Source organism: Meleagris gallopavo, chromosome 2, assembly GCF_905368555.1.
Source record: "Meleagris gallopavo chromosome 2, MGAL_WU_HG_1.1, whole genome shotgun sequence".
NCBI classification, from domain to species: Eukaryota; Metazoa; Chordata; class Aves; order Galliformes; family Phasianidae; genus Meleagris; species Meleagris gallopavo.
In genome coordinates this window covers 47,479,907-47,496,477 of record NC_139405.1, presented here as the reverse complement: position 1 = coordinate 47,496,477, position 16,571 = coordinate 47,479,907, and the positions used below count along the sequence as shown (strand labels likewise).

Genomic DNA, 16,571 nt, shown 5'->3' with positions numbered 1-16,571 from the left:
AACACGTTCACAGTCATTTCATGTAATTCCAAAGTAAGGTAAAATAATTGGGTTGTGTCAGATGCAAATGAAACTACTCTGTATGAATGTTAAGATAAGTGATAAGAAACACACAACGTGAGAGAATTGCCTGGAAACTTCTTTTTGTTTTTATAATTAAAAAGGTGGTTAATTACAGCTGATCAGTAGTTCCCAGAAGCTGGTAAAAAAAAAAATAAATAAATGTGCTCTGCATTTCCAACTGAGCACATTATTTTTCCAACAAGCCCAATATCTCAGAACCTGGGAAAGAAATATTTAAATATTGTCATTCAATTATGACAAAAACAACTTATTAAGGAAAATATTCCATTGTTGTAGCACTAATTTATACACCTGACAATTTAAAATATGTCTACAGGAAAGTTATTAGAACATGCAGCCTTTAGCAAACCAACCAGAAATCCAATATAGACCATACACTAACAGTATCCTAGCCACTGATACTGCCAGCAGTGCAACTCTCTGAAGTATGTTACATATTTAAGTATATAAAATGGTCTTTACAGCTAAGAGATTAATGAATAACACACACAAAACATAAATGGCTTACTGCTTGGGGCACAACTGGTGCTGCAGCTCCTACATGAATTGCATCATAGGGAGCATCTTCTGCATATCCCATTCTTCCATCTCCCACTGCAAGAAAACACTTATTTTTTTTAACCTTCTCAAAGGTTTTCCTACTCAAAATCTGCTTAGTCAAAGTAATACAAAGTCAATATAAAAATATTAACATAGCTATAAAGAGAATGCAACAAAAACCACATACACACACAATAAGTAGCATAACACATGAAATCAGAAAGCACTGATTTATTCTGAAAGCTCTTGAAGACATGTTGTCCATCCAGAAAAGATACCTAAGCATATATGTCCCCTATCATTCCAACAGATGTGACTTTCCCTTCATTTATCCTTGTAGAAAATACGCTTTGCCTTATTTTTGCTTATGCTGTCCTTAAGTATAAAGCAGATCACAAGCCTCAGCCATTACATCTCCGAAGTACATATAAGACTCCTAAGACAAGGAAAGGACAAACTAGGTATTCACATGGACTGTACACCTGTAACTGCTCTGCCAGTTGGAAGGATACAGAAAAAAAAGGGATACAGAAAAAAAGGGATACAGAAAAAAAGGGATACAGAAAAAAAGGGATACAGAAAAAAAGGGATACAGAAAAAAAGGGATACAGAAAAAAAGGGATACAGAAAAAAAGGGATACAGAAAAAAAGGGATACAGAAAAAAAGGGATACAGAAAAAAAGGGATACAGAAAAAAAGGGATACAGAAAAAAAGGGATACAGAAAAAAAGGGATACAGAAAAAAAGGGATACAAAAGCAGTTTCAGCTCATGGAGAAGTATCCCAGTACAGATGTTTCATACCAGCCCACTGAGCACTCTGTAATAATTAAGCTGGAAGGAAATGGGATACAGAAGAGCAGCCCTTTGTCTGTGCTGGACAGACACACACACTACAACAGACAAGTATCTCACTTCTGAAGATATACATGCACAGGACAAAGTGTTTGGAAGCACCATTACAGAATTTGTCTTCATAGTGCCATACAACAAGTGGCCTGCATGGACCAAATGAGTTAGTCTCAATTGCTTCATTAGTCTGTAAACCAAATAGGGAAATAGTTTAAACCTTTTCACCCACTTTCTACTGCTTCAGCTGACAACCTCATTTAAAGTAAAGATGTATAATCATCTAAAGTAAAGACCTATATGAAAAAAGCCATTCTGAATGTTGAAAGATACAAGTTTTCAGATCATCCAGGCCAGAGTTACATCTGAGCTCAAACTGAAAAAATAAACTCATTGTTCAAAGTTCAATGATCTCTGTTTTGGTCACATTACGTACCTGCCATAAATATATAAAGCGGAAAGCCACACAAAATCTGCTCATGTGCTGTATGTACTAATTCTCATAGTAAGCCTATTCCTTCTTTTAGCATGCCATCACAGAAGGCCCACACCAAATAGACCAACAAGGCTGTGATGGATTGGATAAAACATTAAAATCAGTGGAACAAAACTAATTATTGCATTCAAAAGTCAAAAAATAAATACAAATTATTGACAGTTACTCATGTGTGAGACAAATATTAGTACCTATACAGCAAAGCAGCTTGCCATACAGTATTCTCAAGAGCAGAATGGAGGAGATTATTTAGGAGAAAATAAATAAATAAATAAATCAGAGCCCAAGACTGTTTAAAATAATTGTAACCTCTGGCAAGTTCTACAGAAATCTACTTGTCAGAAATAAGCCTGGAACAGACAGAATCAGGCAAAAGAAGTCACTTTGATTCTTCATCTATGAACTTTCAAATGCTGAAACTGTAGGTTCCTTTGAAATATAGCCAATAAAACTTCCAAAGACCTTAGTTATGTTAATCTGGCATAAATCTGTGTGTTGGGTTTACATGCCAACATTTTGGTAGCAAATGCTGGGAAGTGAAAGGCTTACTTCTCACTCTCCTATTCTATTTTTAATTGGCAATACAATACTTTTCCCCAATTAGTTTGCTTTGCCTGTCACAGCAATCGGTAACTGATCTCTGTCTTTAGCTTCATCTGTGAGATTTGTCATCTTATTTTTTCCACCTGTCCTGTCATGGAGAGGAAGTGAAAGAGCAGCTGAGTGGCGCAGCCAGCCAAGTCTGATAGTCAGTCACTACAATGTGATATCCCAAACTAGCACAGAATTCAAAGGAAAATGAAGTTAAAAGGAATGTCTTTAATCACCAACTGTGTGTTACAAGACAGCCTAGAATCTGAATTAAGATTTGAAAAATTAAGTGAATACTGTATCCACGGTATTTAGATCAAACCAAAAGAAAGTTCAGTTCACACCAGGCTTTGCACAGGGTTCTCTCTGGAGTTCTTCAGGGAAAAAAAAAAAAAAAAAGCAAATTATACTAAACCATTCATAAGTTCATATTCAGTGAGTGCAAAAGTTTTAGTTATTAGTCAAGAAGAAAAAGAAAGAAGGATAATAAAGATAATTCTCTGCTCAGCACAAGTAGCTTGGGGTTTCCTGTCTTAGTACTGAGCTTTGACTTCTGAAGGGCAGCTACTATCATTACAGATTAATAAAAAGGCTGAATGAATCAAAGGAAGTTCTGCATCTCTGGCCAAGAGCTGGAAACTTGACTTTTTGCCTTCCATCAAATCACAAGAGAATAATTACGTGGTAACCATGGCAGGAAGATCTAGACAGCACTCTGAAATAGTTAAAACCAGAGGTTTGTTGTCTTTCCTATTAGGTCCTGAAGCAAGACCCTACATGTATGCTTTACATCCAAAGCTTACAGACAATAATACTGCATATTTTCCTAGTTGCTGAGTGCTTTCTTTCTGCACATCACAAATTCTGAGCAGCACAATCCACAATTCGGAGGATTTCAAGCAGAAACCACCAATGATTAAAGAGAACTCATGGCTATCACCACTTTCACTACAAAGACAAGGTGGGCTTGTTCAGCCTGGAGAAAAGAAGGCTGTGGGGTGACCTCATTGCAGCCTTTCAGTACCTAAAGGGAGCCTACAAACAGGAGGGGAGTCAACTCTTTGAAAGCGTAGATAACTGCAGGACAAGGGGAAATGGCTTTAAGTCGAGGGAGGGAAGATTTAAGTTGGATGTCAGGGGGAAGTTCTTTACAGAAAGAGTTGGGAGGTGCTGGAACAACTGCCCAGAGAGGTTGTGGATGCCCCATTCCTAGAGGTGTTCAAGGCCAGGTTGGATGGGGCCCTGGGCAACCTGGTCTAATATTAAATGTGGAGGTTGGTGGCCCTGCATGTGGCAGGGGAGTTGGAGATTCATGATCCTTGAGGTCCCTTCCAAGCTTGGCCATTCTGTGATTCTGTGATTTCACTATCCATTACTGTTCCACTACTGCTACGGGTAATGAAGATGAAAGTTCCAGTAATTCCAGGACCTAATCTCTCTGACCCTAGAGAAGTCTAGGAAAATGATCTCTGCACACTGTATCATTGACAGCAGTAGAAAGAAGTAAAACATCTAAGGAATTTCCTCTTAAAATCAATAGCCCAAACCAAAATTACCATCTTCAGGCACATCTCTACTCGCAATCATAGAATACCCCAAGGGATCGAAGGGATCCATAAGGATCAAGTCCAACTCCTACATGAACGCATTTTCAGATACTCAAAGGACAACTAATTTTATTTTCCAAGCCAGCATTCATATATTCATTGTGACCCAAATTGTTACTTTATTCAATTTCCAAGGGGAAACAGTTCAGATTATGAGCTTGCATTCACAGCTTGAAACAGCCTACTCAAATTTCCCCTAACATGCAGTGTGTTAGTGAACTAAAATAATCACTGGGGCAGGGTATAGGGGAAATCATTACTTTCTCACATGAAAGGGTTTTGTACCTTCTTTCTGAACCTAGATCTGATCTGCTTGTAACAGTACTCAAGCCTTCAGTGTCTCCATACAAACCTGCTTCACAGAGAACTGCAGCATGAGTACAGAACAGAAGAAAATTACTTCACTGTGCTTAGAGGAATCTCACGTCTGCATCAGCAAACAGTGAAGCACAATAGCAGTAAATCCATACAGCAAAACAATCTGTGCTCAGGACTTAATGTCTGTGCAACATATGCATTTCAGAATGACTGCTTTGGTCTGGTTCTAGTCTTACTTGTTATCTTTATGTGACCGTATTCTCAGAGCACATCATCCAGTATAGTTTCATCCACAAAGAATCAAAGTTTGTGCTCTCCATGTATGCTTTCATGGGAATGGTTGAGAGATTCACCTCAAAAGGCAATCTCCTGAACCAAAACAAAACCCAACCTACACTCCACAAACTAACACAGACACAACCTAAGGATACCTATTCCCCAGTTTACAGTGCAGTTGCATTGAAAAATAACACTGATGCTTCTGAAATGTCATTACAGTAAATCCGTGGTGCAACAAAACAACAGAGAATGTTTCAGACATACCTGTCAAAGACTAACCACTGGCTTCATTTGTTTTAATTCATATAGTTCCTACCACCAAATAACTCTGCCTTTTCAAGTTTTTTTGTTTGTTGGTTTTAAACAGCTCTATCTTGATTCTAACTCCACATCATAATATTCCCAGGAGTCCAGCGCAGCTGAAGTATTATTATTCTCCATCTAGTTCACATTCCTGCTACTCCTCCCCCTGTATTTAATGCACTTCACAACAAAACTATTCATAAGTCTCTTAGTTATGCTGCTACATAGTCAAGCATAATATTGGTGATGACATTTACTTAGAACTCTAGATTCCAGAGAGCATCAGAGTTTGTCTCAGGTAAGACTTAAGTCAATTTGCTCTTGTACAGCACCAATAGAAGTTATCCTCTTATCTCCTCTCTCAATTCTCAGTCTCAGTTACACCTTAATGTTTTTCAAAAAGAAGTCATAAGTGTTCTCAGTGATGTAAAATTGTATAAAGATAGTGTCCAAGTACATGCATTGATGTGCTTATTCCAAAAAGATTTAGAAGATCATCATTTAAGGAAAAATAAAAAAGAAGAAATCCGGGAATCAAACTGGAAGAAACTAAGGTAAGAGCTAAACATCACAAACCATAATAATATTTCCAAGCACTTTCAAAAGAACAGCCCCAAAATAACCCAGATCTTCAACTTTTTTTAAATTTAACCAAGGGAATGATGATAACAAAGGAAATGCTTTCCTCCTGCCAGCTTCAACTCTACTGAGAAAAACAGGCATCTTTCCCCCTTTAGTCACGTAACACAAATAACAATTCTCTCCTTGCATAATTTCAGCATTATTTCAGCTAGCAACTCTCATTTAAACTAGTTTGCATCCATTAATCACTTTCCTAAAACAGAAACACTGTTAATTTTAAAAACAACTGAGAAGCTTCAGTGATGCATATTACCAATCTAGTATTTTTTCCACTCAACTCTCTGCTTGCAGCTTTCTCAATTACTATATCAGAAGTATGAATGCTCTGTTAAAGTGTTCAAATTTAGATGAGAGCACATTTAAAGCTGTGCACTGAAGCCCAATTTTAAGAAGCAAACTAACATGACAGTGCTTTAGCATGAAAAGTATTTTCATAAAAAAATGCTTGCATGTTGAGCTTTCATAATAGAATGAGTACATATTCCTTAAGATTGCCAGAAGCCATATTCTCAAAAGGGTGCAAAGATGGTATTTTTCAAAGGCCAAAAGAATTGGCTCTTCCTTCTTTAGTTAATTGGCCCTTCTTTCTTTGGTTTAATTTCTTATATCAGAATTTTTACTCACATTCAAATTCTAGTAACTTTCAACCAGTTGTTAGAAAGAATACCAGTTTAAATAATAAGTATATCAGAGTCTGATGCTCACCAATCAGTTTCACTCTTCCTGAAGACAGCAATGTGGGATCGTCTTTTTTGACATTATTTATTGAGTCATCTACTAGTTCTTTGATATGATCAATTCCTACAACTTGTCCTTTGGGACCAACCTGAAATAAAAATATACAGTTGAATAAATTCTGCTAATTACGGTTTACTTATAGAATCAGAATTTCCATCTTCTCAGCCCATTTCTCTAGTACAAAAACAAATCAGCAAAGTGGTAGTACCTTACCAATGCTATTAATAATACTGCTTAGAATTACACATTCTGACTGCTAGAAGCAACCACTAACTAAAGCTCACCAGCTAAGACTTATGTTTGTTACAGTAAACTTTTTAAGAATCAATTCAGTCAATTTAAAATATTAGTGAGGATTTCTCCTCTGAATTTTTAAAAGTCAAATTACATAACAAGTGTATGTATTACATACAATAAGAGGCAAGGACTTCAAGGACAAAGACTGGAACTTATCTCCTTCCATTCTGAGTTAACTTCCTTAAAAATTACATTGTGAGTCGTTTGTTTGTTTGTTTTTAAAGAGAAAAACCTTATTTCAGAGAAAATAGTTAAGTCACATATTTTGTTCTAAGTTATCTCAAGGGTTCTAATCTTTATGAGGCAAATTCAACAGTTAACAGTTAGGGACAACTTCCATCTAGCCTCTTGCATACATGAATATTCATGAATTTACGAGGGTGGATACTGACAGAACAAGGGGGAATGGCTTTAAACTGAGACAGGGGAGGTTTAGGTTAGATATTAGGAGGAAGTTTTTCACACAGAGGGTGATGATGCACTGGAATGGGTTGCCCAAGGAGGTTGTGGATGCCCCATCCCTGGAGGCATTCAAGGCCAGGCTGGATGTGGCTCTGGGCAGCCTGGGCTGGTGGTTGGTGACCCTGCACATAGCAGGGGGGTTGAAACTAGATGATAGTTGTGGTCCTTTTCAATCCAGGCCATTCTATGATTCTGTGATTTCATATTTACAGCTCTCTTCCACTAGGAGAGTAGAACTTTTGAGAGCTTGTAACTCACAGATTGTCATAGAAGATCTGTGTATTTTCAGGGGAAACAGGCCTCCAAAATTAACATACTTTTAAAAGTATCACCCTAAAAAAAAAAAAAAGTTTCCCTTCTGGAATTGTGCCTTTATTCCAGAAAACTTATTTTAGTCTTGGAGAGAAGAGAAAAATAATCAAAATCATAGAATAAGAAAACCTTTTGCAGGATCCATTTCAAACAACTCAATTGCAAAATACGTTCTGGAAGTCCATGTTGTCACACAACTCTGCCTTATAATGGCCACATTTGAATGTGTCAGTAATGTTTCTGTATCTTTCATTTTATTCTTTCTAAGACATGAAAAGTTAAGAAAACTCCCATCATAGTAATAATCAGCTTTTATGTTCCTTCATGAGCAAGTCCTACTTTAAAAACACAGAAAGAGCAGTACTACCTCTTTCAGTTGGAACAAGACTGGCCTAGCATGTGAAACAGAACAAGACACAGGGCAAGTTTTCACTATAGCAGCTAGAGGCTAGTGTTTGCAGGAACGTACCAAAAGCCAGCAAAATATTCAGTACAGGCCCTTCAGGGTAATGGCACAGAAATCAAGATTCAGCAAAACAATCATAGTATGAAATAGCCTGACTTAAAGTAACAGCGTCTCCAGCAACATGCCATAGTCCATTATGCTAATTTCTGAATATTCATCAACCTAGATTACTCCTGTCTACTCTGCTCTACTCCTGGAACCTCAAAGCATACATTATCAAGGCAGTAGTAAAGTGGCAAAACATTTGGGGTTTTTGTTATTATTATTTTTTAAAATAAAAATACATCCCACTTTTTTTTTTTTTTTTTTTTTTAAAAGTAATTCCAGTACTTAGAGTTCATTTAACTTGCCATCAGCCTTTAAAAGTGAAGAAAGTTATCTGCAAGGCGTACAACCTACTAAGTTTGTGGCAGCAGTTTAACATAAAAAACAAACATCCTAACCACACTAAAGTAAATAAAATGTTCTCTAGGAATGCTACAAACGAGTCTGTTCTCGCAGGAGTAAAGCCACCATGACATCAATGTGCACACAGCAGCTTATGCCACAAATACCAGATGTTCCTTCTAGATCTCCAGCAGACTGAGAAGTATGTCCAGTAAGCGTACCTCCAACTGAATTCTGATAGGAAAAGGCTAACAGAAGCTTGAAAGTACATTACCTGGAACGATTGTAGTGTTAGAAAGAATTTTTACACAAGAAGAAAACTGAGTCGGAGCAGTATGTACTCTTATCTGCATCCATTCAAGTGGATGAAGTGAGATCTGTATTACACAGTAATAATGCTATCGAACAGAACAAAGCATTTGTTCAATATGCTCCACAAAACGTGTGTTTGTAAGGAATTCCACAGCACACCACCAAGAAGGAAATTCTGGCGGAATTCAGAAGAGGAACATGACAGTCACACAGTGATAAATAGTGTGGTTAACCCTAGCAGAATTCAAGAGATTTCCTTTTGTGATAATTCTGACCTTTTTTTTTTCCCTTGCATATTTTCTCAGCTTTTCTTATACAATTGTTTTAAAAGAAAAAAAAAAGCACACAACCACATGTCCCAAATGTCTTATCTAACATGGCATTTTATACATTCATCATTTTTAATGAATAAACACACATCTTTGATGAAAATGTTAACACTTGCAGGACTCAAATTCCTTATGCATGCTACTAGCACTTGTTGCATTTGATTATCTAAGCTAGACCGATTACAGGGTTAGACTAAAAACAATAGGTAGAAAGTTAAAGAAATGGCATTTAATATTTCCTGCAGACAGCAGTTTGATGAACTTATTTCACTTTTTTTTTCCATTTACCTTTTTAACACGGCAGCTAGCATTCTTGAAAAACTGCACACAGACTTTCACTAACACATTATTGAATCCTAAACATTCTTATCTAGCTCTTAATATGGGACATGAAGATTCAACAGATCAACACTTGAAAATAGTAGAAGTTAAGTAGTAAAAGAACAAATGAGAATTTGTCATCTGCATCACCATATTCCAAATTAACTTCAGAAAAAGAAAAAAAAGCAGCAGGTTGGCAGTTTAGTGAAGGCCTCTGCTAGTTGTAAAGCAAAGTCCTATAACAGAGAAGGAAGAATTGATCATATTTCACCAGAAAAATCAGTCAGGAAAAACTGTAGTTACAGTCATCATAAAACAAAATTTTTCATCTGTTTTTTCTCTTGATGTAAAATAGGATAAACTTGCTGAGAATTCCCTTAGCATAGGCTGAATAATCTGCTATGAAGTTACTAGGAAAAGATTTAAAAAGAATATAAATTAGTACTAATTTTAAAAGAGATTAAATAGATGCTTATACTTCCACAATAAAATAAATGGAAAAAAATGAAACTAATTTCAGAAACTATTTATACACATAGATATATAATTAACCTGTGGAAATAGGATTCTTTCAGGTCTCATTAAACTCTCATCACAGTAGAAAAAGAAAAATGATTATCACAATGAGAACATTCCCAGCCACACAAGTTAAGACAAAAATTGGGCTAAGTGGGATGAACACCACCTTCCTTCAAGTTATACAGCAACCATTAAACCAAGAAAAAACTTCCCACTGAGGCAGTTTCTTTAGCAGCAAAGTATTTACTGGACCCAAGCCTCAAGTACCAATATGATTAGAAGTGCATACTAGCCACACTCAGGAGAGTAGTTTATTTTCTGTGTAATCTACTTCACCCCACCGTAAGAAGCCCACTTTTACCCTTGTCTTTAATTCAGTTATGCTACAGTTCAAACAGTTTTGATGGACCAATGATTAAACTAGATGTCTCACCATTCGTGAAAAGCATGCTGTAAGGATTCCACTTCCAGATCCCACATCAAGAGCTTTGGCTCCTTCATGTAATTGATCGGACAGAAGTTCAAGAGCATATGCATGCTAGGGGAAGGAGACAAAATTTCAAAATATTATAATTTTTATTTTATCCTACACATCTTCATTCCTTCAGTGTTTTGAGGCAATGCACTGAAGATTAGTCTAAGAAATTTCAGAATTATGTTTTCACTACATAAAAACAGCATACGAACTCCACAGGTAGCAGAGTTAGCTCTATAATATAATCACTGTTGCTTCTTTTATTTCAAGAAAACTTTTCTTTTTCTTGTTTGTGGAGAGAGACAATTGAATAAATTCAATTCTCTTCAGGTCTGGTGGTTCTCAGTTTTTTGGTGGGTATAAGCCTAAGAGAATTTACCTTATTGTTGTGCTATATACACTGGAATATGCCGAGACAGAAGCTAGCTTCATAGGATCAAAGAAAAATTATATTGTAGTTAATACTGCCTGCACACAGCTACTCAAGGGAAAAAGAAGGTGGCTTTTACAAAGTCTGATATCCAAAATATTCACATATGAAAATTCAGTAGTCTACATCATGAGCTGCTTTGTTTTCTTACACAGTTGACCAGTACACAAACTAAACCTGTCACATGCCAATCAATTCATTATTGAGACTAACAGAGTTGTTAGTTTAACCTCATCCTCTGGAACAGTTATGGAAGAGATCACCCCAGGAAATACTGAAATGCAGTTAAAGAACAGTGCAATTATCAGGCAAAGTCAACATGGGTTCACGCAGAGAAAAGTCCTGCCTTAGTAATCTGATCTTTCTTTGATAAGGTCACCCGCCTGGTGGATGAAGGCAAGACAATGGACAGTCTTTCTGCATTTTGATACTATTCCTCACAGCATCCTTCTGGACAAAATGTCCAGCCATAAGATAAACAAGTTCATGCTATGCTGGTTAATGAACTGGCTCAACAGTAGAGCTCAAAGGTTGTAGTGTTCAGGGCGACATCTAGCTAGTAGTCCGCCACTAGCAGCATTCCCCAGGGATCAATTCTGGACCTGGTTCTGTTCAATATATAAACGGTCTGGATGCAGGAATGGTGTGCATCCTCTGCAAATTGTCTGGTGACACTTAATTGGGAACTGCTGCTGATTCTTTAAGGGGACGAGAGGTCTTGCAAAAGAATCTAGGTAGATGGAGCACTGAGCGATCAGCAACAGCATGAATTTCATTAAATGAAAATGACAAATGCTACAGCTGCAATGGGGTAATGTCAAATAAAAGGTATAGACTGAGAGACGAGTGGCTGGAGAGGAGCTCAGCAGAAAGGGACCTGGGGGTACTGGTGACAACAGGTTCAGCATGAGCTAGCAGAGAGCTCTGGCAGACAAGATAGCAAAACCTCAATTTGGGGTGCATTAAACACAGGATAGCCAGACTGCAAAAAGAGGTAGTGCTGCCTCCTCTTGAATATTGTGTGCAGTTCTGGCCTCCACAATATTAAAAGGATGTGAAGATACCTGAAAACATCCACTGGAGGGGAACAAAGCTGGTAACAGGGCCGGAACGCATGTCCTGTGAGGAGAGGCTAAAGAAGGACACTTGAGTTGTCCAATCTGGAGAAAAGGAGGTCAAGAGGGGACCTCGTTACTCTTTGCAAGTTCTTGCAAAGAAGGTGAGAGGGAGATGCTAGTCTCTTCTCTTCCTGGTAATTAACAATAGAACCCATAGAAAGAGCACAAAGCTGCACCAGGAGAGGTTCCAAAAAAAATTTCTTCACCATGAAGGTAGTCAAACACTAGAACAGGCTTCCTAGAGAGGTGGTTGATACCCCTTGCCTGTTAGTACTCAAGAAATACTATTTAGGTAATGCTGTTAGCCAAAAGTTAAACTGCTTTTGGGCAGTCAGAATAGATGATCTTTGTAAGGTCCTCCTAACTGAATCATTCTAACTCTAGTTTTTTAATGTTTTACAGATAGCCATTATCACGCTTTTACAGCTTACTCCCCTGATGGACACAACTCATCACTTGCTTCCACTTGGACTCCACCTGGAGTCACTGCTTTCTGACTGCAACCATCCAATCAATTCCTTATCCACTGTACAGTCCACAATTCAAATCCAACTCTCTCCAATTTGGAGATAATCACATGGTATGGGACCATGCCAAAGGCCTTGCAGCAGTCCAGGTAGATTTACATCATTAAGTCTTCCCTTGTCAACAAATGCAGTCATTCCATCACAGAACGGAAATGTTCCAGTGCTTGACTACATTAAGTATGATTTCATCACAATAGAATTTAATTTCCTACATTGCATTGTTTGTCCACTACCCCACATCCTATCACTGTGCATCTGCAGAAAAAGTCTGGCTCAACCTTTTCTGCACCCTCCTATTAGGTAATTCACAACCACATTACTGCCACCAATTCCTGGTTAAATTTGTTGGGATAAATATTTTTATTTTGGGAATGTTTGTATCATCATAAAATCATCTACACAAGTTTAAAGCTTACCATATGTGGAGCACTGATTGTTGCTTGGAAGCCTGTAAAACAAGAAAGCAGAAGATTTGATAGTTGTTCAGATCATCATTATTGATCTTGACTATAAAATGCAGTATCTTCACAGTTAGCCTCATTCAGGACATCAGACATACGCTAATGGTTATGTAAGTACTCTACTTCAGAAGTGAGTTAAGTACATCATCTGTAAGCTATGTCTCCTGAACTCTGAACGGGAAAAAACACAGTTCTATACTTGACCTCAGTTACAATTTCTATTCTGTGACTCCATCTCTTTGGTTTTATCAAATATGTTGAATTCAGATGAGCTGTGTTTCCCAGAATAACCTGATTTCTTTTTTTTTTTTTCCCCTCCTTCATGGACTGTATATAAAAACCCAGATTTGTTAGTAAGTTTACGTGGTGGGGACCTCTGACAACAATGACATTTTTTTTTCCCCAGACAGCACATAAACCTAGGAATACAGAGTTATATTTGTTCCTCTAGAAATATACAAATTTTTGAGTACATACCTTAGAACATTTTTTTTAATGTCTCTACACAAATAAAATCCAATTACTACTCATAATGCTCACCATCCAGCATGGAAAGGAAAGTAGAGGAAAAAAAATAATAAGAAAAGAAAGAAGGAAGCACATAAATTTAATTCATTCTCCTGCCTTGGAATGATAAAACTAAGATCTGGATGAGAAGTTAATGTCCTACAACCATCCTATCAACAGATCCTCCCATTTAAAGCCTGTTTTTGTATTAAAAAAATCTCACGTAAAAATCTGAAGAGCACTGTACTGATCTCTCATGAACCATTTCTGTAAAAGAGAGACTGTTCCTGAAGTAAATTGTATACAAGTGGTTTATAAGTATTTAAATATCAGCTCCACCACTACAAATTGTTGCAGCATAAAAAAAATATATATACTTACACATTAATATTGGCCAAAAACAATCTACTGGATGTATCTAAGTATGCCAATTGTGTTCCATAAATTCAAAATGAGTAGTTAAAAGAGATTGAATAAACTAATACAGAACTAAGATGGTTCCAAATATAAAAATAAGTTTGCATATCTATTACAAAGGCAGTTACTGTTACAGAAATTAGGACAGAGCATTTCATAGAAACTGACTTACCTATAGATTGAGGAGAATCCATATAAGGGTTGTATTTTGCATAGTGGCAACGGTCTGTAGCCAGCATTACTTCAAATACCTTGTCTGATTTGATTATTCCATTTTCTATAAATAAAACAAATCACATTGAAGGCATTCTGTTCCACAATGCAAGAACACGTAAAATACATTAATATACTCCTACCGTTGTGAGAAAACACTCTACCTTACTCTCTCTAGTACACTAACCCTTGTCATCTTAGAAGTTAAGCTATGATCCATTGGTCAAACACTGCTTAAGACAGGCAATCGTAAGCAAGACTCTCCCAGAAGTTACAGATGCTTTTCTGAAACAACAGGGACCATTCGCAAAGATGTAACTCCTAGAAACGCTGTTTCATGCACAGCTTTGATATTCCTGAAAACATATAAAATAAGAAATTCATACTACTCTATACAATAAACAAGATTTACTTATTTTCTAAGTGATCGATTATTGAAAAACAAACAAAAGCAGGTTAGCAGAAACCATAGCATCCCTGCTCAATATTGTATTTTCAAGCCCTGTTTCTCTTTTGTGTTGGCAAAAGAAAAAAGTCCCTTGTGAAGAAACTCCTACAGAATCAGAATTCTTACAATGGGGCAGGCTGAGGCCGAAGATTTCTTGTATCAACACATTCGGAAGCTGTTTGTTCTTAAGAATAGAAAGTATGTACAAAACATCAGAAACACTGTGCTGTGAAGTTACTTTTTTTCTTTTTAACATTTATAGATTTAAGTTCTGAAGAGATACTTACAAGCAACAGAAAGCAACAAAAAACAAACAGAAGAAACTAACCAATCACTTTCATTAAAAAATTCAGGATAAACTCCAAATAATGGCTATTGCAATGATGGAAGCTTTACTAAGTAGCTTACTAGCTACTAACTTTCCAATAAAGTTTTGCTTAGAAGAAAAAAATAATAATTTGAATGCTTTCAAAAATCTAACACAAACTGCAGTAATTTAAAAGTAAGATGTGTGAGCTCTTCAAAGATTATCTTAATTGAAGTCGCATCAGTTTTAGAGAGCTACCAACACCAAGACATCTGTGACCAGGCTGCAGCTAACTTTTGCAAAGACCTTCCTGTCTGTTTACAATGTGCTCCCATCAAATACTCTTATTAAACATGATTGAGGGTATTTTGTGTCTTTTTCTCAACACCCATCCCCAATATCCACTACCTGTGCCCAGTTTCATTAGCCTATAGAACAGAGAGCAAATTGATAACCCCAGAACATTGAGCTCTTTGTTCTAAAGACCAAGTAGCAGTTAGAAATGCAATAGCAATATGCCATCAAATTATTAAGGAAAATAACAATGCTTTATAAAAATGGTCCTAAATAACAATATCTTCCTGATAAATCCTAGAAAAGGCATAAGCTCCCTGCAGCTTGCATACATTACACATCTCTTGTGCTTTGACTTCATTCAGAACTGCACGCTACAGTCTTAGAGGGAATTCCTCAATTCAATTTGTGTTTTTTAATCTGAGAGACAATAGGCATTTGCAGCAGTAGTTCATAAATTGACATCTTTTCCAACCTCGTTGATTTTATACTAAGCAAAATTGTACCCCAAAGTAAAAGAAAAAATTTAAATTGACACTGTGCCAGCGTGCTATTGCGTAAGATAATCCATGAGGAAGATCCAAGGAAATACAGGCCCATCAGCCTGACCTCAGTGCCAGGAAAGGTTATGGAGTAGATTGTCTTGAGAGAGATCATGCAGCATGAGTGGGACAAGTAGGGAATCAGGCCCAGCCAGCATAGGTTCATGAAAGGCAGGTCTTGCTTGACCAACCTCATCTCCTTTTACAACTGAGTGACTTACTTGGTGGATGAGAGAAAGGCTGTTGACATAGTCTACCTAGACTTCAACAAAGCCTTTGACATGGTCCCCCCCAGTGTTTTCCTGGAGAAGCTGGCAGCTCATGGCTTGGACAAGTACGCTCTTTGCTGGGTAAAGAACTGGCTGGATGGCTGGGCCCGGAGAGTTGTGGTGAATGGAGTTAAATCCAGCTGATGACCAGCCACCAGGTTCCCCAGGGGTCAGTGCTGGGGCCTGTCCTGTTCAATATTTTTGTTCATGACCTGGGTGAGGGCACTGAGTACATCCTCAATAAGTCTAAAGATGATACCAAGTGCAGGGGGAAACACTGATCTGTCTGGGGGTAGGAAAGCCCTTCAGAGGGATTGGAACAGGCTGGATCAATGGGTTGAAGTCAGCAGAATGAAGTTCAACAAGATCAAGTGCTGGGTCCTGCACTTTGGGCACAACATCCCCAGGCAACGCTACAGGCTTGGGGCAGAGTGGCTGGAAGACTGTGTGGTAAAAATGGACCAGGAGGTACCAGTCAGCACTCAGCTGAACATGAGCCCACAGTGTGCCCAGGCGGCCAAAAAAGCCAATGGCATCCTGGCTTGTACCAGAAAGAGCGCAGCCAACAGGAACAGGAAGGTGATCATTCCCCTGTACCCAGCACTAGTGAGACTGCACCTCAAGCACTGTGTTCAATTTTGGGCCCCCTCACTACAAGAAAGACATTGAGGCCCTGGAGCACGTCCAGAGAAGGGCAACAAAGCTGGCGAAG

At 37.7% G+C, this 16,571-nt stretch overlaps 1 protein-coding gene across 2 annotated transcripts in view; it reads right to left on the bottom strand.

Moving 5' to 3' along the window:
* PCMT1 (protein-L-isoaspartate (D-aspartate) O-methyltransferase) overlaps positions 1–16,571 on the bottom strand; it is a 36,469-nt gene that overhangs the window by 7,291 nt on the left and 12,607 nt on the right. For both annotated transcript variants that reach the window (XM_085217022.1, XM_085217021.1), the window contains exons 2-6: positions 13,959–14,063; positions 12,818–12,849; positions 10,285–10,389; positions 6,414–6,534; positions 593–678 (exon numbers count right to left, since the gene is read on the bottom strand). In XM_085217022.1, the coding sequence (XP_085073148.1) occupies positions 593–678; positions 6,414–6,534; positions 10,285–10,389; positions 12,818–12,849; positions 13,959–14,063 (449 nt within the window). The remainder of the gene's footprint in view (positions 1–592; positions 679–6,413; positions 6,535–10,284; positions 10,390–12,817; positions 12,850–13,958; positions 14,064–16,571) is intronic.